The sequence below is a fragment of the Aulonocara stuartgranti genome, assembly GCF_965226115.1.
Source record: "Aulonocara stuartgranti genome assembly, chromosome: 19".
NCBI lineage: Eukaryota > Metazoa > Chordata > Actinopteri > Cichliformes > Cichlidae > Aulonocara > Aulonocara stuartgranti.
The window spans coordinates 17,952,472-17,978,126 of NC_138955.1; the positions used below are offsets into that span (position 1 = coordinate 17,952,472).

Consider the following 25,655-nt stretch of genomic DNA (forward strand, 5'->3'; position numbering starts at 1 on the left):
CAAAGATGATACATAAAGGGGTTAAACTGTCACAAGAGGAAACAGGATGACTCGCCTAAGGTGCATCATAACTGTAAAGAGATGTAAAACAACTACAGAGACCCAAAAAACATGCAAAACAACCACAAAGAGAGAGATCACAATGCAAAGGGACAACAAAATGATGCGAAGAAGAAATGCAGAACAGCAGCCAGTTTTTCCTGGTTCAGAATTGGAATTTGTGGATTGACTATTCACATAAGCATGACATGTCCGTGCACAGTGAAGGCAGTGAGACTTTGTTACCTCGCTGGACAGAAATCTGTGCAATTCTACTTCATTTCAGGATATTTGATGAAGAAAAATGGCTATGATGGTCACTGAATGAAACCAAATTTAACATTAGGAGCATACAAAATAAGGCCTAGCTCCCTGTTTACTGTGCACGGTTATTAAACAATCTTACAAGTCTGTTTTATTTGAGGAATTCACAGTCAAGACAGCGCTTTGATCGGCATCCTCCCCCCCGAAGGAACACATACGAACGTATACACAGAGAGAATATTGTGAGAGAGAAAAACAGAGGAATCAAACCCAGATTATTCAGAAGTATTCTTTGATCTCATCTGAATGAATAATAAGGTGATGATTCTTGTTTTTGGTTTTTTTTGGTTTTTTTAGAAACAGCACGGACATGGAAGCCTGTTGAAGTTGGAGAAAAGTGTGTTGAAAACACTGCAGATTAACTTAAGACTGTTTAAATGATTGCACAATATATCTTTCCTCCCAACATGTGGTTTCGGTTTTCTGTGTAGATTTCACCAGTGGATCAAAAATCTGTCATTCCCCAAATGTTGACTGGAGATTTATTACACATGCACAAGTGTTGTTGGAAACTAAACCAAACAATACTTGAAGCATTTGAATATTCTGATAATGAATGACTTTCAGAAAGAGATCAGATTTGCACTGTCTCATTCAAACTTGCAAATCAAAACCCAGTTCCACATAAATGTACCAGAAAACACAAGAGACGCGGCCCATTATTCTGGTTATTTGTTATTTAGAAAGGAGGCTGTGTGAGAGCTGAAAAATGAGCAACTCTGAAATAATGGGTATCTCCCAGGGCTCAGTCATGGGGCCACAACTTTTGAATCTGTTTATAAATGATTTTCCTACTGATGGGAGAGAGGCTACTCGATTTAAAAAAATCAAAACAAAACAAAAAACAGCTCCTATTTGAAAGACCAATTTCATAGTTTTTATTTTTAAAAAGGGAGAATTTTTAAGTTCTTAGGCATAATCTAAGATCTTAAATTTAAGCCTCTCTTTTATCACTGCAGGCGTGAACCCATTGCAAGGTCTTTGGAACAGGAAATTATGATTATAACAATATGAATTTCACAGTAGTCATTCTTGCAACCACAGTATTTTCTTGTCTCCTGTGTTGTTGAAAAGTCATCGCTCTCAGCACTCGTAGGTGTAAGAGACTTTTAATAGTTCTGTGTAGTTGCAATATCTTGTTTTTACTGTACATTGTATCAACTTTTAAATATTTAATTAGTTTTACTTTTTATACAGTTTACATTATCTAGCTTTCACATTGATATATTAGGTGAGCATCTATAAAAAAACATTTTCCCCCGGGCACTTCTAAAGTATTCTGATTCTGCGTTGAATCTAAAACGCTGGTACATCGTAGCTGCAAACCCTTTTGAAACCCGACATTACACATCAGCACTGACGCAGCTGCACAGGTATAAATACTGAAAATGGAGATGGTCACTTTCTTAGGCTCTACAAAGAGTCAATGCAGAGGTTTAATTAAGTGTACACAGATACACATAGTTTAAGTAGATGTCAGTGACAACTTTAACCTTATGACATCAGAATGTCATTTTTGTTTTCATTAAACTCTGCTCCTGTATGTAGGCACTCGTGAAACAAAGATACACATCAAATATTGCTTACATTTCTTTTTCCAAAGTATAGGGTCAGGATTATGACCTATATATTTAGAGGATTAAACTAAGATGGGCATTGCTCAGGGTTCATCCGTTTGATTGACCTTCTTGGCCTCCGTAAGCCCGACTTCATTCTCGAGTGATGCCCATCAGTAACTAATGTGATCATGCCGTTCAGAAATCGAGTTTTCTGTGTGCTTTTACATTTCCACTCAGGCAGGTTAGTTATTTATGTATCCCTCGTCCCAATCTTTCATATTGTATGACAGTATGGGCTCAAACATCACCATCTACACACAATCACACACTTCACACCCTCATGCAATCAGACTGTGAAAATAATGGCTAAAAAGCCTGTCTGATGGGATCACTGTCACATCCTGAATAGATGGAGTCTACTTTGAAAGGTTTAGTAATTTTTCTCCCTCAAAGGCAGAAGGTATTCTGGAATATTCCAGATATATCCAGCGGTATTTGGACATTTAAGCTTTCTCTGTAAAAGGCTGTGAACTGTCAAATATTACTGACTGAAATCAAATTAACAGAAAAAAAAATCTTTCCAATGAAGGAGAAGGGCAAACCAGAGGTGTAGCCATTTTTATCTGGTTAGTTTTTATACAAACACAGTACTGTCAGGTAAACATCTCCACCTGTGTGGTATGTGCATTTATGGTAATGAGTTGAAATGATGTCACGACCATACATCGTACCTGGGTGTTTCTCCTGCACAACAGTTGGTCTGCATGCAGTCAAAATCAATAAATCTCTGTCAGCCTATTAAAGAAATCTATTCATTTTCTTGTTATTTCTGACCATTTGCTTAACAAAATGAGCATTACACCTTAGTAAATGATATCGAAATTAAGAGGAATCCTGCTGATTTTCCATTTGGCTCTGGCTGAAAAACCTTTTCTGCTGCTGGAATAATCAGTTTTAAACCAAGCCGCATTTTCTCCATCAAAGAAATTAAAAAGATTAAAGCTCCGTCCCAACTATATCATTTGTAGTCGACCGAAACCTGTCAAAAGCCATATTCAAAGACAAATTTGACCTCTTCTATGTTTCTGTGGTGTTGAACTACAACCGCGATGTGTTAGGCAAATAGATGAAAGACTAAATTAAAAAAAGACTGTGTGCCTTTTTAGCTTGATGGGGTTAATTACTGTGAACCCCACAGGATTTTCTTCACAGCAGACATTTCCACTTGTCATGTGGGAAATGCAGAGGTGTAATTAATATAAGAGAAGACTGTCTGAAAGGAGACGGTAGATGAGCAGCGTACACAACAGGATCCATTAGTAATGCTAGATACCTTACAAATGTGCAATTAGCACGAGGAAATGCTAAGCTTTTACTCCAGAAACCTTTCAAAGCATCAAACTGCACATAAGAGTTCCAACTCTTACAAACACAGACACAGTCAAGTTTGTGGGACTAAATTCATTTGCAATGAATGAAGCAGAGGAAAATGCACTAAAAATGATGACATTGTGTAACACGGGAGTAAACAGAGTCAAAAATCAAAACTTTAATGATCATCACTGCCCTCCTCTGAGTTTAAAAAGGCATTACGGCTGAGAAGAACCCAAACTGTCACTTCCATTAATAAAAGGCTGCTAAATTAAGCCACTTTTGGGATTTTCATTTGCAGTCTACTGAAGGACAAACTCACCCACACACAGCTACAGAAGAGTCATTTATTACTCCATTAGAAGAAATACAAAGATGGCAGAGAAACTCTGATCACATTAGTCCTCTGAAAATACAGAAATACCGAATGCTGCTTCTTGCACGAGGAAAATCCCGTCATCGAGATGAATGGTGACTACTGCAGAGTAAAAGGAGAGGGGAGCCACCGATGGAGATAGCTGGCTAGTTTCAATTTCTAGATTCACATTTTAATTTGCTACAACCGGGCTATTGAAAACATGAGACACCAAAGTACTTCTCAAAGCAGGGCCAAAAAGTCCAGCACTTTGAGGTTCAGGGTCTTTATTGTCTTTCTGGACAACCGCACAGATGCTCTTGAGGCTACGTCACAATTCTCCTAGCAACCGTTGCCCATTTCCTCACCGGATGAGCGCTAATAATAGCCACATTCAAGACATAACAATTAGGTTACAGCACTTGTACTGGACACGTCAACAGGTGAATGAGACGATGACATAGTGTAGTCAGCTAATCAGCCTCGTCTTTCATTAAACAGTAAATCAACTCAATACCAATTGTTTCCTTTAGCTCTCTGGCCGTGAACCTGCCTTAGTTGCCCAACTTGAATTTGATAAGCCTAAATTTTAAGTTGCTTGTTGGTGTTCTGTGGACTCTGCTCTCTAGTATTGCTGGTTCTCCTCACTCCACAACCGGTAAATTTATATGACATGTGATTAAGTTAGCAGAGGTTGGGGGGAAAAAAAAACAGAAGCAAAGCATGGTGTACTAGTTGAATTTGCCCTGAGCTCCACCCACCACTGACAACAACAACTAGACAGCCTGTGACAGCTCTGGGCATGACAAGACCCAGAGGTGAAAACGAGCCTATCAATCCTGTCCACTAAGCAAAACCAAATCTCATAAATACTTTTATATTTCCTCCAGAGGATACAGTTTTCACTAATAAAGTAATCCACATTTGATATAAGACACATTCAAGTACTTCCATTTACTTTGAGGAACCGATATTTAATTCAGAAAGCCATGAGAGCTCCACGAGCGGTGCCTCATGATTTTTCAATGTGCTGTGTGTGAGCTGCAGAAGTGCTGAGGGTGTGTGTGTGTGTGTGTGTGTGTGTGTGTGTGTGTGTGTGTGTGTGTGTGTGTGTGTGTGTGTGTTTGGTAAGTCCAGTCCTTGGTGCGTTTCTGTCCGGTCTACATTTGGCTGAGGAAATGAGCGCGTCCGTTGTCTTCCAGACGGCGGGTGAGGATCTCGCAGCCGGTTTCCGTCACCAGCAGGGTGTGTTCGAACTGAGCCGAGCGCTTCCCATCTCTGGTCACCGCCGTCCAGCCGTCTGGCCACGTCTCATCTTGCCAGCCACCTGAGACATTACACACACGCACACGATTTCTGACTTTGGCTTACACAAAGTCAATTTAGCAAAGTCGACAAAACAAAGCCTCTGAGCTATGCAATGACTCACTGTTTACCTGTGAGATAGTTAAAGGTTTTAAAGTGTAATGACCCATTTTGGAGCCTGGCTTTACACAATTTTACCCTGTAAGAACCTGTTAATAGTCTCAGCTTTGCTCAGTATATGCTCGACTGTGAAGGTGATTTCTGAAGGCAACTTGGTCATTTTGCTTTAGGATGAGCTGATTAGATAAAACAATTTGGTTTCTTCAAAGGCTTCTGTTCCTAAAAACCAAGCAAAACACCATTTATGGTGTATTATGAGAACTACACTGCAATAAAGCTGCAAAAAGAAACAAGAATTCCAATGTTTAACTTGACATAGTATTCTAGTTTTAGTCGCTTGAACTATGTAGTTTGCAAATAGTCTAATTAAGGCAGTTTTCTAACATATTCATTTGATCTATTTCTGTAAAGATTATTATTCATACAAAGGTTACACTCACCTTCACATATCATGGGCTCAATGGTGAACACATGGCCAGGCTTCATAACACCAACTGCTTTGTTTTCTGGGAAATTAAGGAGAACATAAATCATGCACTTTTGAGTAATTAATGCTAACACATTCAGCGCTAACCGTGGGAGTTACTCACTGGCATAGTGCGGCACATTGGGAGCCGTGTGGAAAAGTCTGTGGATGCCGTGGCCGCAGTAGCTGCGCACCACGGAGAAGCCGTTGGCCTGAGCGTGCTTCTGGATGATGTTACCCAGCTCTCTGTAGCGAATGCCAGGCTTCACTGAGGAAGCAAACAACACAGGGCTTAGTTTATTTCCTGAACCACACACACTAATGTAACTATTTGACATGGAAAACGATGTTGTTTCTACGTCAATGTTTCAAAATGTAAAGTATTTTCCTATTTCAGGTTTACAAAGGTAATGTTGAGTTTGCCTTCAGCAGTCAATTGAATATCTTTGACTATTAACTGGACAAAACAAGACCTCTGAAGAGGCTGTGGGAAAAGAGGATCTGCTTTTATTTTTATTGCGCAGACCAGAAAATAAAATGTGATTAACTGATAATCTTCCATAATGCATGATGTTCCTCAGCAGATGGTGCATCCCAGTTGCCCTGCACATGTAGATAATCAGAATTTGCAACATCCTGGCCACTTTAAGGATTGCAGTTCACAAACTGATGGGTCACTGAGGAATGACCCATCAATTTCGACTTGCTCTGAAATGTAAGTGCTCTCTGGTGGCCGAACTCTGCTAATTCTTGTTATTCAATGACCTCAATATATTGATACCAATAATCCCAATAAGCTAATACTGGCTGATTTAGCCAAAGCTGTGTCTTTGATTAAACAAGGGTAGATAACATAACGTCCATCACATCAACACAAAACACCACCATCACTGTAAAATGTTAGAAAGACAGAAAGTGAGCCTACCAGAATCAATGGCTTGCATAAGGCATTCATACGTAGTCTGAACCAGTTTCTTTGCTCCTTCGTCCACCTCTCCAACAAAGAAGGTTTCGTTGAGGTCGCCATGGAAACCATTGTGGTACACAGTGATGTCCACTGCGTGAGCGTGGGAAGACAAATATGTCAGGACCATTGTATCGGATGACAAACTGAATTCTTTTATGTTTAACACAAAGGGAGCAATATTATGAATGACCTGCCAAGAGCAGTTAATAACAGGCGCTAGCAAGTTTTCAGAAAACACGTATCCATTTGCAAGGCAATACAAAATATCCTTTTATTAAAAAATTGCTGATAAAATTGGAAGTGCCAGTTTGCAAACTGGGACTTTTCCCCACTTGAGGAAAAATATAGACAGCAGAGAATCTGACTGGCAAAGCCCCACTGGTAGAGGTTAATGAAACTATTTGTCTTGTTGGGCCACGCAGCGAGAGATGAGTTGTTGGCAAGTACTCCATCAGACGCTCTGAGGGGAGTGGCGGATAGAAGACGTCGCCTTAGCAGAAATATTCATAAAGAGGCTAAAATTGGCCAAACTCCTGCTGATACCATTTCGGGATCTCGGTACAATCATTTGTCATCCCAATTCCCCTTCCCCCCCTCACCTCAAACATTTACCAGTATACAAACTCAAGCATTCACAGGACTTTGCTAGACATTGGGAATATGAATACATTTTTAAACACTGTAGTATTAAAGTTCCCTGGAGATTAAAGCACACGATGGCAGTAAAGCAGGAACAGATAAGAGAAGACATGTGAGGCAGTGAACGCACCATTGAGGATATCTCCTTCTTGCAGGGGTCTTCTGTCTGGGATGCCATGGCAGATGACTTCGTTAACAGATGTGCAGCAGGATTTGGGAAAATTGTAGTAGTTGAGAGGGGAGGGGTAGCAGTTCCTTGCTAAACAGGCCTGTCGGGACAAAGTGTGTATGTTACAGAGATGGCAGCAGTGCAACAACAGAGTACAAATGTAAATGTATGACAAATATCGAAGATCAATAATCCATTTTAAAGGAGTTCATTTGATATATTTAACAGTTCAAACCTAAGTGCTTACGTTGCTTACATGCCTGGCGCTGACATGTGGATGAACTATAATGAGCCATAATGCGAGTTTGTGTTTAGTGGATCCAAAAATGAGGCATTGTGTCTTGTTTCAAAACAACGCACCAGATGTACGGCGTGGTCAATTTCTTCTGTTGTAACGCCTGGTTTCACCATCACGGCTGCAATGTCCAGAACTTCTCTTGCCAGCTGCAAATAGCACACATGTCAAAATCGCACTGCAATAAAAGGTAAGCTAGAAATGCACGCCTTGAAAGCAGACAGTCAATACTGATTGCTACCTTGCATACAACTCTCATGCCCTCAATGTCCTCGGGGTAAAGAGTCTTGATCTGTGACGTCCCCTTCAAGAACTGCTCGGACTCAGACATCCCTACGGGACGGAAACAAGGACAGACAACTGGCATCACTCACACGTCAATACTCAGTGAAACTGATGAGCTCATTCAGCCAGGATCTTGCAATAGCAGCTGCTGTCAGTCTATCAATTTCCAGACTGTCACTGCTGGATTTACATTCTCCTGATTGATTTTGTTTTTCCATCACAAGTGACAACTAAATAAATCATCTGTTACTGAGAAGGCATTGTCATTCATACTATAATTTTAACAGTTACACTGCAATTGGTGCAACTGTAACTATTACCCCATGCAAGAATATAGATACTTAAAGGCAATCATGTTAACCCATACTGTCCTATGAGCTTTACCTTCAGTTGTCTCTGACTCCTCGCAGCTTCAACAAGTTACAGTACACAATTAATCCACCTCTAGACCATCAGAAAACAGTGATTTAGTTTCAGTAAAAACCACTGTGTAAGAACAGGGAACATCTGGAAAAATAAATAAAACACTACTCTCTATAGCAGAAGGCAAATCTACTCTCAGAAAGCCATGGCTAAAGTCTAAGCCCAGGGTGCGCTCTCATGAGAAAAGTTTAATCACTACAAACAGGTATTCCTTGTTTTAGGACATGAACGTTGTTTTTGATATGTCAGAGGAATAGAACTACTGATGGTAGCACAGGAGTGCCACCTGGTTTAGTTTTGGTACTTTTAATGTGAAATCCTTGTGATGTTTAATTTTTTACTGCTTGTACAGCAGTATAAATCTGAAAAATAAACTCACCTCAGGTATGACCTCATGTATGATCATGAGGACCGATAGTATATTTAAATCCAGTACAAAACCAAACCATCTTTCTCACAATATCAACAAAAATCACAAGTGTAAAAGTAGAATTGCATCAGATTGCAGTCTGTCTATTAGTTTGCACTGGTGTTCTTAATAAAGAGTCATGAGTGCATATCAAGCTGAACTGTTTTGATATTTTGCCAGCTTCAGCCCTAAACATCTAACAAGCATCTTGTGCTGCTATGAATAACTAGCCACTCCTATAAAGACTACACTACAGCTTCAGCACCTGAGCAGAGGCAGGCTCTAATGACACTCACACCGTCGGCTCAGAAGAACAAAGCTCGGCAGCTTCTGTTATATGGAGAACAACAAAAGTGCAGGTCTCAGTGCAGCAGGTCAGCTTGGTAACGACCGATCCAACAAGAGCCCAGCATTTTAATTGGACTGCAAAGTGCATACAAATATCTATTGGTCAAAGCACCCGTGTCATCAATAATTCGCTGGTCCATAATTTATTAACTCGACCAGATGAATGCTGGATGAACGTGAACAGTTGCCTAGCAACACAGACATGAGACAGATTAGTGTTTGAATCAAATGCTGGTGTCCTTTTGACCTGAAGAGGCCACAGTGTGACAATGGAAATCAATTGGACTTACTAACACTTTGATACACCTGTTCTGAGAAGAAGCGAAGTATGACAAAAGGAACGTGTGTACATTATGTTTTCAGAATGAAAATCACTGCTGAAAATGCTTGTGTTCAGCCCTGAAGCGGGACCGAGCCTGAACTAATAAGAGGCCTCTATCAGGAATTTTTCGGCCTTTTCCTTTGGAATGTGCAGCTAGTTGATGTGTACCGGCTGATTTGAAGATGCTCACTGTCCACATTTGAGTTATTAAAGAATAATTTAAATCCATTGAAACACTGTCCTGAATCAATTGTACTTCACTCCCCGAATTGGCACCACAGGAGAATGAAAGGAGACTGTAACCATGACTACCTGAGTGTGGATCTATGCAGTCAGATGACACGGATGCAGAGGTTGCCATGGCTGCAAAAAAAGAATGACTTGCCCAGAGAAATAAATGTAAAATAAGGCAGGTTAGAGTAATCTCAGCTTGTGATAATTTACATAAAAGAAACAAACTGGTGATAAAAAAACACAGCGTGACAGCAGAGCTGTCAGCAGGTTGACTTTTCCCTGCAATAAATCCAACACCAACGAGGGAGAGAGATCACCGTGAGATATTACAGGAACATTAGAAAGAAGACTATTCAAGTCCGGTTTGAAACACCAGCTTAGAAATAAAAGGCATCAGTACAGATGTGCCTACATGTTATTCACTGATTTCAAAGTGCTACATCTCCAAAAGCTGAACTGTGAAATTATATCCATATACTGTATGCAGCAGCTTTAAAACGAGCTGCACTAAGCACAATACTTTGCCCATGTAGATACATTTAAATCCAGATTTACTGATTGATCTTGACAAGATCATAACAAGAAATATCAGGTTCTGGATTTAAAAACAGTCCAGTGAGCGCTGTGGGAGAAGAAACGATTAATCTATCAGTGAATGTTTAAAGGTTTAGTCCACACTTTTTCAGCACCCCTAAGGAGTGACTACTGAGCAACACAGCAAATCATGATGAGCTGCTCCTCTGTTCCACCCCACTCTTAAAATCCTGATGAAGTCAGTATGTTGGAAAGGCTAAACAACACCATCAGCTAAAAATAAGGTTAGAGTCTGGAGATGGACTTTAGGAAATGGTTTAGGAATCAGACTTACACCAACAAGGAAAATCTTTTAAAGAGCAAGGACAGAAGCAATACAGAATGAGAGTATAGCCATTGTATCTCAGGCTGATACTCACTGAGTCAACTCAACTCCACGTGTAACTGCAGGATTACATATTTCTTGTCAGCGAGTAGGGTCTACTTGTGAGTAACATGAATTTCATCATTAGAAGTTGAAAATGATGCACAAATCAAATGGTCTGTGCCCAACCACATCTGTACAATAAGGTTACTAAGTAGCTACAGCATGTAATGTAAAATGTGTTCTGCCCATGATGTAAGAAAAAGAACGTAGAGGCTCATATGTGAATTTATCCTTTGAGTGGACTTGAAAAGACTAGAAACAAGTAAGCAAACATAATCCTGGACAAACAGTGAGCACACATCTAATTCTGCATCTGAATATAAACCATGTGATATTAATTCTAATGCATGAGCTCAATCGTAAACTGGTTGTTGTGGCTGAACGCGGCACAGTTGCCTCACCATATTAAATATGCCCACTTAAGCAAATTTAAAAATGAACAGGTGACAAATATCTCGATAAACTGCTGAATTTCAATTATAGCACAAAACTTGCTGATGTGGCTCTTCATTACCCGCCTGTTCAGACTATCCTCTGTGTGTACAGATCTTTAGCTGACAGCACAAGACGTATCAGCTTATCTGTGCATTCATGCAAAAATGGCAGAACATGCATGCATGGATGAGTGCATTGTTCAGACAGAGACAGAGACGGGCCTTCAACAGGTAGCTCTCAATGCTCATGCATGCGTTACTAAATCTGTGCCATTAGTTTCTAACTCATTTATTGTGGTAATAATGAATGTGGTCTGGACTTTTTCCCCCACTTAGCTGATGTCAACACATACTTACGAAATGACATATTAGTAACTTATTTGCCACTAAAATACCAATGAACCCATCAGTTATGCAGGTCAAAGTCAGGTTAAATATTGTAATATTTTCATTTTATACCAAGACACCACAGCTTATGCTCATCATGTCCCATGCCCCAATTTGAGCTAGGGTTGATTTCTGATTTATCAAAAGTATGAAAGCCCTGAATGAATCCTCTTACTTGTACACAGTACCTCTGATGAACTGCACTTTCCTGCACAGTGTGACATGCCAAAAAGGATTTAAAGCTTAAAATGAATAAATAAATAAAAAGATCACTTCTGCTGGAACAGAAAGAGATCGGGTTACCTCTGGGATGATCAGCATAGTCAGGTCTTTGGATGTCACCTGGCACAGGTCTCATGGGAGTCTACAGAGAAGGCCAGAAGAAAGACAGACAGGTTAACTCAGCGTGTCAGTGTTTATATAAGAGAATCCTTGAAGCAAGTAACAAAATGTAGTATTTCCTTTTAGTGTCTGTTTGATTTCCATTCATTTGAATAAGGTAAATACCATAAGATGATTCTTATCTTTATGCTTGAGCTTGTACCTGTTTCATGCTGTGTTATAAATCCAATGCACCCCACCACCACCAGCCCTTTTTTTTTTTGATGCACCGTTCTGACATTAGTCGGATATTAGTCTGATCCTGATTCAAAAAGCTGGACCGGATATCAGTGTCAACGTACTGATGTATTCAGTTTAATTCTGGCTTTATGTGCATTTACTACACCTCGCATCAGTAGCAGTGGTACCAGGAGACCTAACACATCTCACGGGAAGCTAGCAGCAAAGGATCAGCAGTGTCTAGATTCTCAGATGTCCTAATCCAACAGCTTTTGTCTGTATGTTGGCAATAGTTTTTCACACAAACTGCAGCCAAGTGAGATGACACGACTGAAAAGTTCAGATGATGCTTTTCCTGTTGGCTTCGTTTATTCCCCTGATCTGTTACAATCTGTGAAATACTTGTTGGGATGATTTTATTACATGTAGATAACTCAATGTCATTTCACTTCACCTTTTATGTGTACACCTAGTTTATCTTGTCAGCAAGACAACTTTACACGCAATAACCAATGCAATGACCATCAACTAGGCTTAGTAGTGTACTGAAGCTGGGCTATCCATACCATGCCATGTTTGATCCCCAAAGTCCAGTTTGTTTGGCTAGTGCAGGTTAATGCAGTCCTATATAGTGGACTGTAGCTGTTCTGCCTGCCCGTTCATTTTTCATTACTTACCAGAGGGTAGTGAGGGCGTAGTTTTCCTGTGTAGCGGTACCCTGGCCATGGGTCTGTGTTGATCTCCTTCTCCACACAGTTCTTAGATTCATTTTGGTTCTTCTCTTCCTCTAAAATACAAAAGAATATACAACATACACATAAAACAACTCACAGGGTGTCTGAATCATCTGGCACAAAGTACAGAAAGAAGTTTCACCAACTCGTGACTCTAAAAGGACACGCATATGTAAGGGGTGCCACCTCTCAGCTTTCTGAACTGCAATTTGATTGACAGAGGAGTCTTAAAAGGAAGCTGTGAATGATTTTGATCTGTGGTAATGGATATGTGCTGCCTTAGGCTACGTCCACACTAGCCCGGATAGATTTGAAAACGGCGTTTTCGTCTGAAAATGCTCTGCGTCCACACTAGTGTTTTCAGTCGTTTTCACAGAGTTGTGCGTTCACATTGAAACGACCGAAATCACTTACATTCCAGTCCTGCGCAAAAGCGAGTGAAAATTAAAGAATTTGAAGAAAAGCTAACAGGAGCATGTACAAACTTATATTAATCTTTTTTAGGTCTGTCAAAATTGAGACCAATCAAAACAACTGCTGTGCAATGCACTCAGCTATCTTTGTTTAATTGGTCACATGACTGCATCACATGACTAAAATGCATCATCATTTTAGGACGTCTGCGTTTATGAGCATCCACACTGCGAGGGGGCAGCTCAGTTTTGAAATGTATGCGTTTTCAAGACGCTGTGTTTTTCCTTGAGGAAAACGCCGTCTCAGTGTGGACGGGAGGCCAAAACGGAGAGAAAACACATTAGTGTGGACGTAGCCTTAGAGTTGGGTCATCTTGCCATGCGGGTGTTTCTTTTGACAGTCACGCTTCAGTGTGGTTACGAGTTTGATGAATGAATTTGCTGAGACTTAGATTTCATGTACGTGGGAAAATTAGCGATGCAGCGGGTATAATCAGCATTTTTTAGTTTTAGGTTTCTTTTGGTTCAGACCTGTTTCAAATTATGGTTATCAAATAGTGGTTTTTATTTTGTGTTGGAATTGTCTGGTTTTTGCAGTCACTAATTTGACCTTGTCCCACTGTCCTTTTTGATTTCCTTGTAGCTTTCATTTTAGTAGTAGCAGTAGTTACTGCATCTTGTAAGGACTAAATAACTTTTTATTTCCATTTTTAGAAAACCTCATTAGTTTGTTTTGTGCCACTTCCTTGTTTCAATCCACAGTATGTAATGTATAGCTCTAAATTCTTAACAGTACTTGTTTGTAGTGTGTGTACCCATGTCTGCACTGACTGCAGTGTTTTCAAAGTTATGGTGTGATCACTTGCAGTGCAGTGATATATTTACACTTTTCGGTTTTCCGGGTTTAGTTGCAGCTAGGATATTACAGGACCATATTTGAATGTAGTTAGTATAGTCTGTTATTATTATAAATGTGTTTCTTTTTGTTAGTCTCATTTTATGATTATAGTGTTACGTCATATAAGCTAAGCATCATGATAGCACAGTGGTAGACAGTGCCCAATTGCACCTACTTGCTTTTTTGTGCAGCAACTTGTGAGATGCCCAGCTTCCTTTAAAACATTCCTGCAAAGAAAAATTATTATCATTACTGTTACAGCACAAATTTTTCAGTGAAGTCCATATCAACAATATGCAACATTCACACGTGATCACAACCATATAACCCAATTATAGTCAGCTACAACTGAAATTTGGGTTACTTTACTTTGAGAAATAGCAGAAAAAGGATGGCCTGCTGCCATCGGTAAAGGTCATCTTATTCGCTGATTTGCAAACAGAAACCATCAAGGCCTATAAATCAGCGTGGACAGTTAATGGCACGGAGTGGAAAGCAGAGTCTGGCAGCAGAACCAAAACTGCACTCACAGCAGAGCCCTTTAGGGTCAAATACCTTTGCACTACAAGATCGTGTTGCTGACAGTGTTTATTACTAACTATTTATATTTTCAAAGCTTTTTTAGCTTTTCAAAGAAATCTTGAGAGATTTTACTCAAAATTCTACTGATCATTCTAATCCAGTGTATGCAGCTACAAAGGAAATATCCACGTGGTATAACTGGTAATTAAAACACAAGTGGCGTACCAATGTGCTTGTCACTACTCTAAGCTGCCAAACTTCTGAAAGAAATGTGTTTGCATACTACATGTAGCTCTTCTGATTTCCAGCCAAGTAGGAGACCCAACGCATAAACACTCCATCTTTAAAATGACACATTTCCTACAGATGTTTGGTCTCGTGGGAACCAAAGAACCAGGATGATCTGTCGGGCTAGAGTTGCGTGACATATCACTTTACAACTCAAATGCAAGTGTGTGCAACATACTGCATCACTTTATGTGATTCCTACACAATAAATATGACTTCATAAACCGTTTTACGTTAGACAACTTAACACCAATTGGCCACAGCTATTATTTTGACCAGGGTCGTTACATGACTCATTTTAGCCATAAGTTAGCTAGCTAAGCGTTTGCCCTCGGCCTGGTGGTTAGCAGGTAGCACCAGTTACAATCACTGGTTGCATTATTTATCGCCACCAGTCTGTGTGCCACTATACAACTAATAAGCATCCGCAACGTTCACAAAAAGTTGCGCTTTACCAATAGATTCACGTACACACAGCTACCTAGCTTGTCAGTTAGCAACCTCGTGATAAAACAGAGGGCCCCGGCACGCGGCACCAGCTCACATTTAAAGCAGACAAACCGGGAAAGCAGAAGTACCTGCGAGCAGAAATAGGAACCTTGAATACCAAGCTTGATACATGTGGGGCACTGAAGTTTGGCGTCCTTACTGCAGCCCTCTGTCTCACACTCCCTTCTAGCCTCGGTGCTCGCCATGCCTGCTCCGTCTGCACAAGGGGTGGAGTCGACGACAAGCAGCCAGCCGGCGCAGCCAGCCAGTGGCAGCTGCATGCACGGCGCATGTCCGCAGCGGGACCGTCACGTTGCATAGTTCGGTCCAATCAACAGAAACTTTCCTAACAGAGAATTGTAAGATGGCGACCGCCGAACCGGTGAGTACTTTCTGTAAAGAACACATGAAAACATATGAGGGTCTTCTCGCTTCGATTACAGGGCGGTGTCAACCGTAAACTTCACGTACAACTCTTAACGTTAGCCCGTAAATGCTTAATGAGCGTTGTTGGGGCCGCACGTGTTGTTTTGAGTACTTCAAATTTGTCTTGGGTGCCACGAGCGAGGCGTAAAACAGGAATGCTTGTGTGTGGAAATCTCCCAACTTTCAAGCTGACGTTACTGCTACCAATCGAGGCAAGCACATTAACTCTCACCTGAAAACCAGTCACTTTTAGTGACGGACATTGCGCAGCGGTGAAGTGAACCTCCAAGAAATATGTGTTTATTAGAGGCACGTGAAATCATACCTTATATCCGAGGAGGACTTTATGTAAATAAAAATCCAGCTGTCAGAATGGTTCGACACATGACCTCTGCGGTCCGCCGTTAGCAGTGCTGTAAGCTGAGGTAAATGATGTAGAAGCACAGAGGGGATTCCTTATTTGTATTAAGTAATTTTATAGTTAATATTAGTTAGTCTTTGTCTCGCATCATAGTGAAATGTGTTCCAGATGTTCGTAATGGATTCCGTAAACATCTGCTTCCGTCACGGAATTTAAGTCGATCTAAGTTTCGTTTTAGGCTATAATATCAGTTTCTTTTTTTAAAAATGGGACTTCTACTAGTGGAAACAAGTAAACAAGAGGAAAAACCAGAACTCAAACATGTTGTTTTCAGTTTTATTGTATACCTTATATTAGTGTTGAGCCTCCATCTATTTTTTTTAGGAAACTAACCCAAGTCCTTCCCAGCCTGATGAAGATGGAGCTGAGCAGACCGGACAGGAGATTGTGAGCCCAGAGGCCTACATCAAACACCCGCTCCAGAACAGGTAGAGACCGCAGGTTTATGTAAAGCGACCCAAAGTTTTCCTTCAAGCAAGTCATGACACTTTTGGTAACACCTCAGGACGTTTATTTGATGAGCTGTTCTACAGCGTTATTTAAATTAACTTTAATTTCAGTGGTTACCAGTACATAAAACCTGCATGTTTATATACTAAAAAAAGAAAAAACCTAGAAAACCTGTTGAATGCCCCCACAAAGATTTCTGAAAACGTCTTAAAAACTCCCACAGTCTCAAAATTTCTTTATCTCTCCAGATAAAAACCAAAGATCAGAATTACTCGTTTAAATTATTTTATGCCAACACTTGTTATCACATTATTGAATAGTAATTAATAGTATGGCTTGTCTGTTAAGGCCCAAATAATATATATATAATTGTTGCCTCACTTCCTATTACCAAATCGTGTCCAGTGTGTGTGAGTCATCTGTGTGATGTGTTTATAGGCCTGTAAATCAGTACTGCTTATCAGCTGAAGTCAAAAAGTCTGATAGTTTGTTCGCCTCCTTGCTTTGCATAACTGTTTGTTGTTATGCAAAGACTGTTATTAAAGTTTAAAATTGTATAATAAAGCCTTAATTACTATTTTTAGAATAGCAATTAGGCAGGCTTTGGTTTAATTCAACGGAATTAAAGTAATTTTTGTCTAAGTGGCTTGAAAATTGTGCTTTGGAGGCAAAACAAAACAAAAGCATTTCAGTTGCCATTCACATAGGACATGCCAGCATCTTATCACGGTCAGTAAGAGCGACCGCTTGTGTGTGGGAGTGGATAAATGTCAAGATGAAAAGTGCATCAAACTCCAGAGAAAAGACTGGTGACCTGTGTCAGACTCATGTTTGATCACAAGGCTCAGTTCGAGAACTGAATGACCGTTTCTCCTCATGGCCGAAGCAGCCGCTCATGCAGAAGTGAAAGAGAGACATGAATTGACCACTCACTGAAAACAATGAGTGCTGTGTTTACGGGAGGAAGAGGAGCCATTTACACAATTTGTCTGCATGATAGAAACATAAATAGAAGAACAAATGCAAATGTGTTTTGTTTCCAAGATAGATTTTGATGAGTTAAACCAATTTTCATCTTGATTGAAGACAGTGTCTAACAGACTTGGCAGTCATAAAATGTCATAAATACACATTTAATAATTAAAATATGAAGTTATCTCAAATGTGTTTTTGATGGATCTTCAGTGTTTTCATTGATATCGCACAGCTAGGATTTCCAGATCATATGACTCTGTCCCACTCAACCCCCACCAAACACACAATTAGATAATGCAGTGGAACCGCATCATTAAATCATTGTTTGTCATTTACTTTCATGCTGAGTTTATATGTACAAAAAATGGTAACAGCAGGACAGTTAGATGAGCTGATGTAACAGTTGTGGCTTCTGTTAAATGCAAGAGTACCCAGTGCTTAGGCTGGGGATCAGTTTTGGCCCTGCAGGCCCAGGGCTGCAGTACACTCGTGGAAAATCTCACAGAAACCTCCATCTTTGGAAAAGGAAAGATCAAACTGTAAAGCACCTTTTCGGGTTTTCTCCATTTAATTATTAAATGGTAAAAGGACTGGCTTATGTATCGCATTTTTACTCCAAGTGAGAACTCAAAGCAGTGCTTTATACTATGCCTGTCAGCGTGTTCTAACGATCACACTCATACACACACTGATGGATGGATCAGGGTAATTTGTGCTTCAGTATCTTTCCCAAGAAACACTTTGACATGCAGACTGGAGGAGCTGGGGATCAGTCTAGTATGAAACAGTTAAAACATCCAGCGTACAAGCGCCGGACATTAAATTGATGCTGCTTTGCTGATTAAAGTGGTATATCCCATGATATTGATGTTCAAAGTTCATTATTTAAAGAAAAAAAGTAATAAAAAGGTAAGATTTTGACTTTAGATTGTGACACTTTGAGTGGGTGTAAATTATTTACAGATTTTTAACAGAGCTTAAGCTTGTGTTTTTCCATCACTGAAAATTTAATGTGCGTAGCTCACGTAGGAATTCTAAAGGATCAAAAGACTGGGAAAAGTTAGGTGACTTAAAATGCCAGATTTCACCCCACCACCATGGACTTACTTTGTATGACTTCACTGGATAGTTGTTAAAGTTACCGTACCAAGAAAACCAGCTGATTCTGATGGGGTCGTGGGGTTCCACAGCCAGTTGTCTAAGTCTCAGAACAAGATTATTCATCTTCTTATTGTATTAATATGCACATTTGGACTTTTGTTGTGCATTTCATCACAAGTTTGGTCTTAAATTACCCCCTAACCTGTAGACAGGTTACCTGGTAACCTGGTAAATACACAGTATGTGACAGTAAATATAATTGATTGCATTTTCTTAATTAAAATCTGGATGATTCATTGATAAAATGGAAAAACTCATATATAACTCTATATATATGAGTTTTATTAAATTGTACCTGTATCCATGTATTTATGCATGCAGAGCGTCGGATTCAAGCCTTTTTTTATTTCCCCACAGTAAGACTGTGATTGTCTGTGATGGCGTGGTGACCTGTCCAGGGGGGTTCAGTGTTTTTCCTCTCAATCCATACTTGGATACTTTCCAAGTACCTTCTGTGCTGAATACAAATAAGCCGTGAATGAATATTTTATGCATATTTAAATTCCACAAGGGTCTTTATGTCCAAAAGGGTCAAATATAAAAGCCAAACTCGACTGAGATCCAGTCAGCTAAAAGAAAAGTTGGCTCCTAAACACTTTAGTGGTGTCTCACAGCTCATTTTGATGAGAAGGTAAATGCTAATGGCTAAATATCCCAAAATATTGACAGTGGCATAAAGCATCTGAAACGGATTAATGTTATTTGTATTGACAGTGATGTGCATTTCTCAGTTTTCTTAACTCCCACATTGTTTTCAGGGTCAAAGGGTGATTGAGCCTGTTGAAGTCCATGAGAGGGATCGTGTAATGTATGTGGCCTTAGATCATGGCCTATAACTAAACATTCAAATGTCTGATAAACAGGTTCACTAGAAAAATTCACACAACGTTCTAATTGCTCATCAAACACTCTGCTCTGTGGATTTAGTACAGCTGAAGATATTTGGCTTATTATTCAGACCTTATTTGGCTCATATTTGGACTGTGGGAGTCTGTCTGCTTTAATTCTTTATTAGTTTAATTTTTTTGCCAGCCTGTTGCTGAGTTATTAGAGAGTTTAGTGTTGAGCATTTGGGACAAGCATCATCTGCATCTCGTGCATCCATACGTTGCTCATTTGCCCAGAAGTTCTGTTTGCCTTTGTTTACATTGTGTGTGTGTAATAATAGGCCTATTATATTTATGCAAATTTTTGTTTTCTGCTTAAAACAACAGATGGTCTCTGTGGTTCTTCAAGAATGACAAGAGCAAAACATGGCAGGCCAACCTGCGACTCATCTCTAAATTTGACACAGTTGAAGATTTCTGGGCGTAAGGAACGATAAATGTCTGGGATTCTTCTGTGCTCTCACTGAGAAACAAGCTGTGAGATACCCTGACTATATAATATGTTGTGAAATAGGATTTTATTAATGCTTTTCTGTCTTTATTTCAGTCTCTACAACCATATCCAGTTGTCAAGCAACCTAATGTCAGGCTGTGATTACTCACTTTTCAAGGTATGTTTGATTCGTTTACCTTTTCTGGACAAAAGCAGTGAGTGTTGACTTTAAATGCACATACATTTAATTAAATTGGGATTTTTAGTGACCTTTGCTTGTCAGTGTCTTCTTTAACAGTCTGTATTTTAAGTAAAAGTCTTCCAATATTCTCAAAGTTACATGTAAAAAAAACTACATAGCATCTTTTTAAGCTGGTAAATGTCTTTACATAGATATGAGATATGGCATTTGTGCTAGTTTTAGTTGTTTTGAGATACTAAATAAGCAAATAAAAGGCCCGAGGCCTCTTCCACATTTGAAGTACAGGAATAGAGATCAGTTAAATGTTTTAAACTGATATCCTATTATTATTTTAGACATTGTAAAACAATATCAGTTACTCCTGTACTGAAGTTGACTGCTTTGAGGGTCTGTCCCACAGCCCACATCATACCCCTCAAGGCAGTGGTAGTCCAAACACTGAACAGAAACAAATAAAGCTTCTGCAAACAGAACAATGCCTGACTGAACTGCCAAGACAAGAGTTCCAGTAAAAACAGCAGCATCATTGCTGGAGGGAAGGGAAACAAGAAAAAGCCAGCTCACAGCCAGGAGAGAGAGGATGAGTTAAAGTGGAAAAAGAGTACTGGACTCAAGCCTTTATGGAGGATCACACCAGTGATTATCAGTCATCATCTGTACAAATTTACATTAAGGAAATCTTCTGGGAAATAAAAACCTATCTGGAAATAGGTTGAAGGTGAATCTTTAAGAAAAAGGTGTTTCAGCACTCGCTGTATACACGCTGACTTTTGATATATTTTCGTTTTTCCGTCGCAAACATATAATGCCTAACTGTGGGAAAGATACATTGCTTGCAGGCAACGTTGAAACCTCGTTCTTAGAGGCTGCTCGGGATGTGTGCTGACAATTTGAACTATTGCTGCAGGATGGCATTGAACCCATGTGGGAGGATGAGAGGAACAAGCGTGGCGGGCGCTGGCTAGTTACACTCACCAAGCAGCAGAGGAGATTAGACCTGGACCGCTACTGGCTGGAAACTGTAGGTTTGACTGTGCTTGTGCTCTTCATCCCATTGCTTAAACCAGTGACAATAATAATCATTTCTCTAACCTCTCCCCAAAGCAGTACATTTATTACATGCTGGCAGCCATAATTAGTTACACCATGTTATCATTACACTTGTTGCCTGCAGAAAGGGGTGATTACAACTAAGCGTATCTTTCAGAGCTGAACCGAGCTCAGATTGATTTCATGTTCTTGGCAGCAAATGTGCGATTGCTGTGAGTGCGTGTTGAGCTGCAGGTTTGAGATCACAACCTGGTCAAATGAGAGCAATTGAAAATTGGTTTGCTTGCTTGGTGCTAACAGCGAGCGATGCTCAGCACAGATGCAGGAAAGAAAAGAAAAACATTTTCACAAGCTATAAAAAATATCACCGGGATGTTGGAACACTTATACTGTGTTGAATTAATACATATGGCCACCTGGGGCAGCAGTGAGCGCTACAATCAGCCAACCAATCAGCAAGTTACCACATATTATTTCTAGGCAGGTTTTTAAATGCGATAACTGAGAACAAGGTGACATATAGTCTTAAAATTCATACAATAGATGCAACTACTAAAATGTTGGTGAATTTGAATCTCAGTGATGTCGACCTGGAGGTTGAGGTGACTAAGATTCAAATCTCAAGGTCAACATCAGAGATCGTTTTCAGATAATCTTGTGACTTCAATAACTTAAGAAGGGCGTCGCCTAGGTGTAAAAGTTCACGAGTTTAAATATCAACGAGAACCAGGCAGCATTTTAAATCTCGCCTGATGAATGGCTACTGCCTATATGGCGCTGTTGGCAGTGCAGAGCCGATTCTTCCTTGGTGCCATTTCAGCAGGTTTTAAGATCTAATCTCACATAGCTCCACAAAATATAAAATTTGGGGTAATTTCAGTGGGAAGCCAGTTGCAGCGCACAGCATCTGCATTTTTTTTCTGCAGTTTTTTTGCAGTAGCCCCGCACACAGCCACATATTTAAACTGTTTCATCATTCAGTCTGCCTTCTTTTGGTTACCAAGTCCGTGCCTGCTTTTTGGCCATAGCACCCCTGTAGATTGTAGATGGACCACTGACTCTGCATCTGTGGGAAAAGCGTAGTAGAGCCATCTCAGACCTGGCTCCCACACAATCGCTCGTGGTTAGCAGCAAATGTGTTTTGCAAGAATATTCTCCATTAGTCATTAAATTTGACAGGATCCTGTTATATATTATACAGGCCTGGATCAGGGCCAGCGGAGATCCAAATTCAATTTTTAAATTTCTTTGTAAGATAAAAAATATTTAAATACTAGTTTTAAAATTAACATTCTTTGTATCTTTAAATTTTTTTGCAGTTTAAATCCTGTAGGATATATTTATATATACCAGTGGTTCTCATAATTTTCACAATAAGTACCACCTCATAAAATATATGGCTCTTAATGTCGGTCATAAAGGTGGTACTTTAAAGTACAGTACTATAGGCCTGTTTAACACCCTATACAGTTTACACGAGACAATTTTCTTTCTTATATGAATGTTATTTATTTTAACTGTCATAAACAGGATGTGACAAGTGATAAAAATAACAACTGTACTGCATTAAAACATCCACAGCAGATGGGATATCCAATCTTTAAGTGATGATATGATGAAACCTGCTTCTGGGTCCAAACTACTCTGAGTTTATTAAGGCTGTTATGTTTTTAACATGTTTTAAAGCTTTGTATCTTGTTCTATTTAATCTCAACAAGCCCCTGAAAATAAGTCAGTGATCACTGTCGGCCTGTCTCGGTTTTTAACGTCACTATTCAAAGGTCGGTTTTTAAAACCTTACGATGTCACTAAACCCCAGTCATGCGGCAGTATATTAATGACAAACCTCGTATTGTGGATGGATTATCTCAGTTGTTCTCCTGACTGAAGTTTGGTCCGTTTACATCAATACGTCAATTTAACTTTTATTGAGTGGAAAAAAAGTTAGCGTTCATCCTCCAGCTTCACTTTGGCTACGTTCACACTGCAGGCGAAAGCGCATCAAATCAGATTTTTTTTGACGCTATGCGACCCATATCCGATCATGGTATGACAGTGTGAACGGCACAAATCCGATATTTTCACATCCGATCTGGGTCACTTTCGTATGTGGTACTGAATCCGATACATATCCGATGTTTCAGAAAGCGACTGCTGTTTGATGGTCATGTCGCATTAAATTCGTCTTTTACGTCACTGACACAAGACAGACGCCAATTATCAGCGCCAGAGAAGACATCGCGAACGCTTCCTGGCCATCCGGTGAAACTGTTGGGAAGACAACGTTGGAGAAACGTTAACATTTTATTTGTACTGCATAATCTGCAGATTCTGACAAATGTCTGCAACCATCCTTTGAAGCACCGCTCCTCTAAAACAGCAATAAGGATCATTATTAGGTTATTTACATTATTATGTAAATAACAAAATAACTTAAAGCAAAAATTGGGAAACGTGAAGTCCGAAGTCTTTATATTAAGACCATCAGTCAAACAATATTGTTTGCTCTGGGTCTAAACAGAGCGCGTTGTGTGTGACGTCTTCATTTGCGCATGCGGGCCGCTTTGAGCGTTCACACTAGAGCGCGTTTGCTGTCGCATTTTATTTGTAGTGTGAACGAGCAGACAAAAAAATCGGATTTGATCAAAAAATCGGAATTGAGCATTAAGACCTGCAGTGTGAACGTAGCCTTTGTTTATGTTATGCTAACCATAGCTGTGTAGCTAGCCACCACATAGCACATCATTATATACCAGCTAGCCCAACTTCAGTAACCCTACAAACGTCACTGCTGTTTAGGTTTCTGGCTTCATTTATGTTGGACGTGATAGCAGAGCTGTACGTTTTAATTTTTCAGAAATCCCTCAATCAGAACATGGTATATTATTTAATCTTAAAAAAAATCTTTGAAGACTTCCCACGTATCACTAGAGGGAGCCCACGTGCCACCAGTGGTACACATACCACAGTTTCAGAACCACTGATATATAGGATAGGATTCACTTATAGTATATAGGGTGAATCAGTGGGTTATTCACATTACGATTTTATTTAATAGGATAAAAACAATTTCTTCTTCCAAAGCTGGAAGAACTCAACTCAGGTAAAAGTAAATTCTTACTAAATTTCTTCCTGTTCTGACCTGCCATTGATCCTGAACTTAACTGAAGTGAAATATCAGAAGATCGGTTAATGAAAAAACACCAAGAACCCTTTAATGTTCTGCTCGTGTGATGATCAGGTTTGTGACTAAAGCTTTGGGTCGGCTGCAGAAGTTTTTCACATTCAAACAGGGCCGAGGCAGTCTGAAGATATCGAAGGTGTCAGAACAAAATGTGTTCAGATACTGCTGAAATATCACACTAGGATTAAGTAGTAACTTTGGAAATAATAATGTCAGCGTAAAATGCCACCAAATACTATGTCGTGTCACTGATTTTGAAAAAGCAGAAATCCTTAAAAATGTCAGCTCCCCAGTAATGAATACGACAAGCCTCAACGACCTCACTGCCTTTTCTCTTGTCGCAAAGAATGAGGATTTCAAGTTGCTGTCAAAATAAAGATGTGATTCATTATGTCAAGACAACAGCTTTTCTTCCTCTGCATCCTCTCACCAGCTGCTGTGCTTAGTCGGAGAGGCCTTTGACGACTACAGCGATGATGTCTGCGGAGCCGTGGTCAACGTCCGCACAAAAGGGGATAAAATAGCCGTCTGGACGTCAGACTACGAGAACCGCGAAGCTGTAACGCACATAGGGTGAGACAGATCAGATCGCGGTCTGTTTAAGTATTCTAAGCACTGAAGGCCTCCTCAGCATCTTACGTTGTCATTTCGTATTTCAACAGGAGAGTTTACAAGGAACGCTTGGGGCTTCCCGTGAAGATGACTATTGGTTACCAGTCTCATGCAGACACCGCTACCAAAAGCGGTTCAACCACCAAGAACAAATTTGTTGTTTGAGAAAGCCCTTATGTGCCTCTTTTCATTTTCTTGTCTTATTTTGTTGTTGGTGCACATGTTTACTTTGCTGCAAAAGACTCTGCGGAATGCAATCTGGAAGGAAATAAAGAGTTCATGCCAAATGTTGCCATAACCTGCCCAGGAACTTATACTATAAATGCTATGGAAAACAGATGAATGCAAAAACTTCCACAAACACTAATAATGAGAGGTATTAATAGTGGATGTCATTTAGAGTGCTTCATTTTGTACTAAACAAAATCGTTCTGATTTTATATTTTTATTTTGCGAATGGCAGGGAATCAGAAAATGTATATTTCTCACCTGTTTTACAGCATCGTTGGTTTGGCTGTAATCATTTTTTTTTTTTTT

At 39.8% G+C, this 25,655-nt stretch overlaps 2 protein-coding genes across 6 annotated transcripts; one reads left to right on the forward strand and one right to left on the reverse strand.

Annotated features, from left to right (window-relative positions):
• Positions 1-3,626: 3,626 nt before the first annotated feature.
• metap1 (methionyl aminopeptidase 1) lies at positions 3,627-15,676 on the reverse strand. Its single transcript, XM_082515190.1, has 11 exons — positions 15,407-15,676; positions 14,194-14,245; positions 12,651-12,760; positions 11,716-11,776; positions 7,851-7,942; positions 7,675-7,758; positions 7,276-7,414; positions 6,465-6,596; positions 5,664-5,807; positions 5,514-5,579; positions 3,627-4,975 (listed from the first exon to the last, which is right to left on the reverse strand). Exons 1-11 carry the CDS (start codon positions 15,596-15,598, stop codon positions 4,809-4,811), a joined length of 1,239 nt encoding a protein of 412 aa, XP_082371316.1. The 5' UTR covers positions 15,599-15,676; the 3' UTR covers positions 3,627-4,808.
• Positions 15,586-25,655, forward strand: eif4eb (eukaryotic translation initiation factor 4eb). 5 transcript variants are annotated; one of them, XM_082515194.1, is made up of 7 exons: positions 15,586-15,699; positions 16,489-16,592; positions 19,965-20,060; positions 20,185-20,248; positions 21,180-21,293; positions 24,940-25,079; positions 25,169-25,655. In XM_082515194.1, the coding sequence occupies exons 1-7, from the start codon at positions 15,682-15,684 to the stop codon at positions 25,281-25,283; spliced, it is 651 nt and encodes a 216-aa protein (XP_082371320.1). In that variant the 5' UTR covers positions 15,586-15,681; the 3' UTR covers positions 25,284-25,655. The 5 variants fall into 5 exon arrangements, with proteins under 5 accessions (XP_082371320.1, XP_082371321.1, XP_082371318.1 ...); XM_082515191.1 differs by lacking the exon at positions 15,586-15,699 and adding an exon at positions 15,750-15,955; XM_082515192.1 differs by lacking the exons at positions 15,586-15,699; positions 19,965-20,060 and adding an exon at positions 15,737-15,955.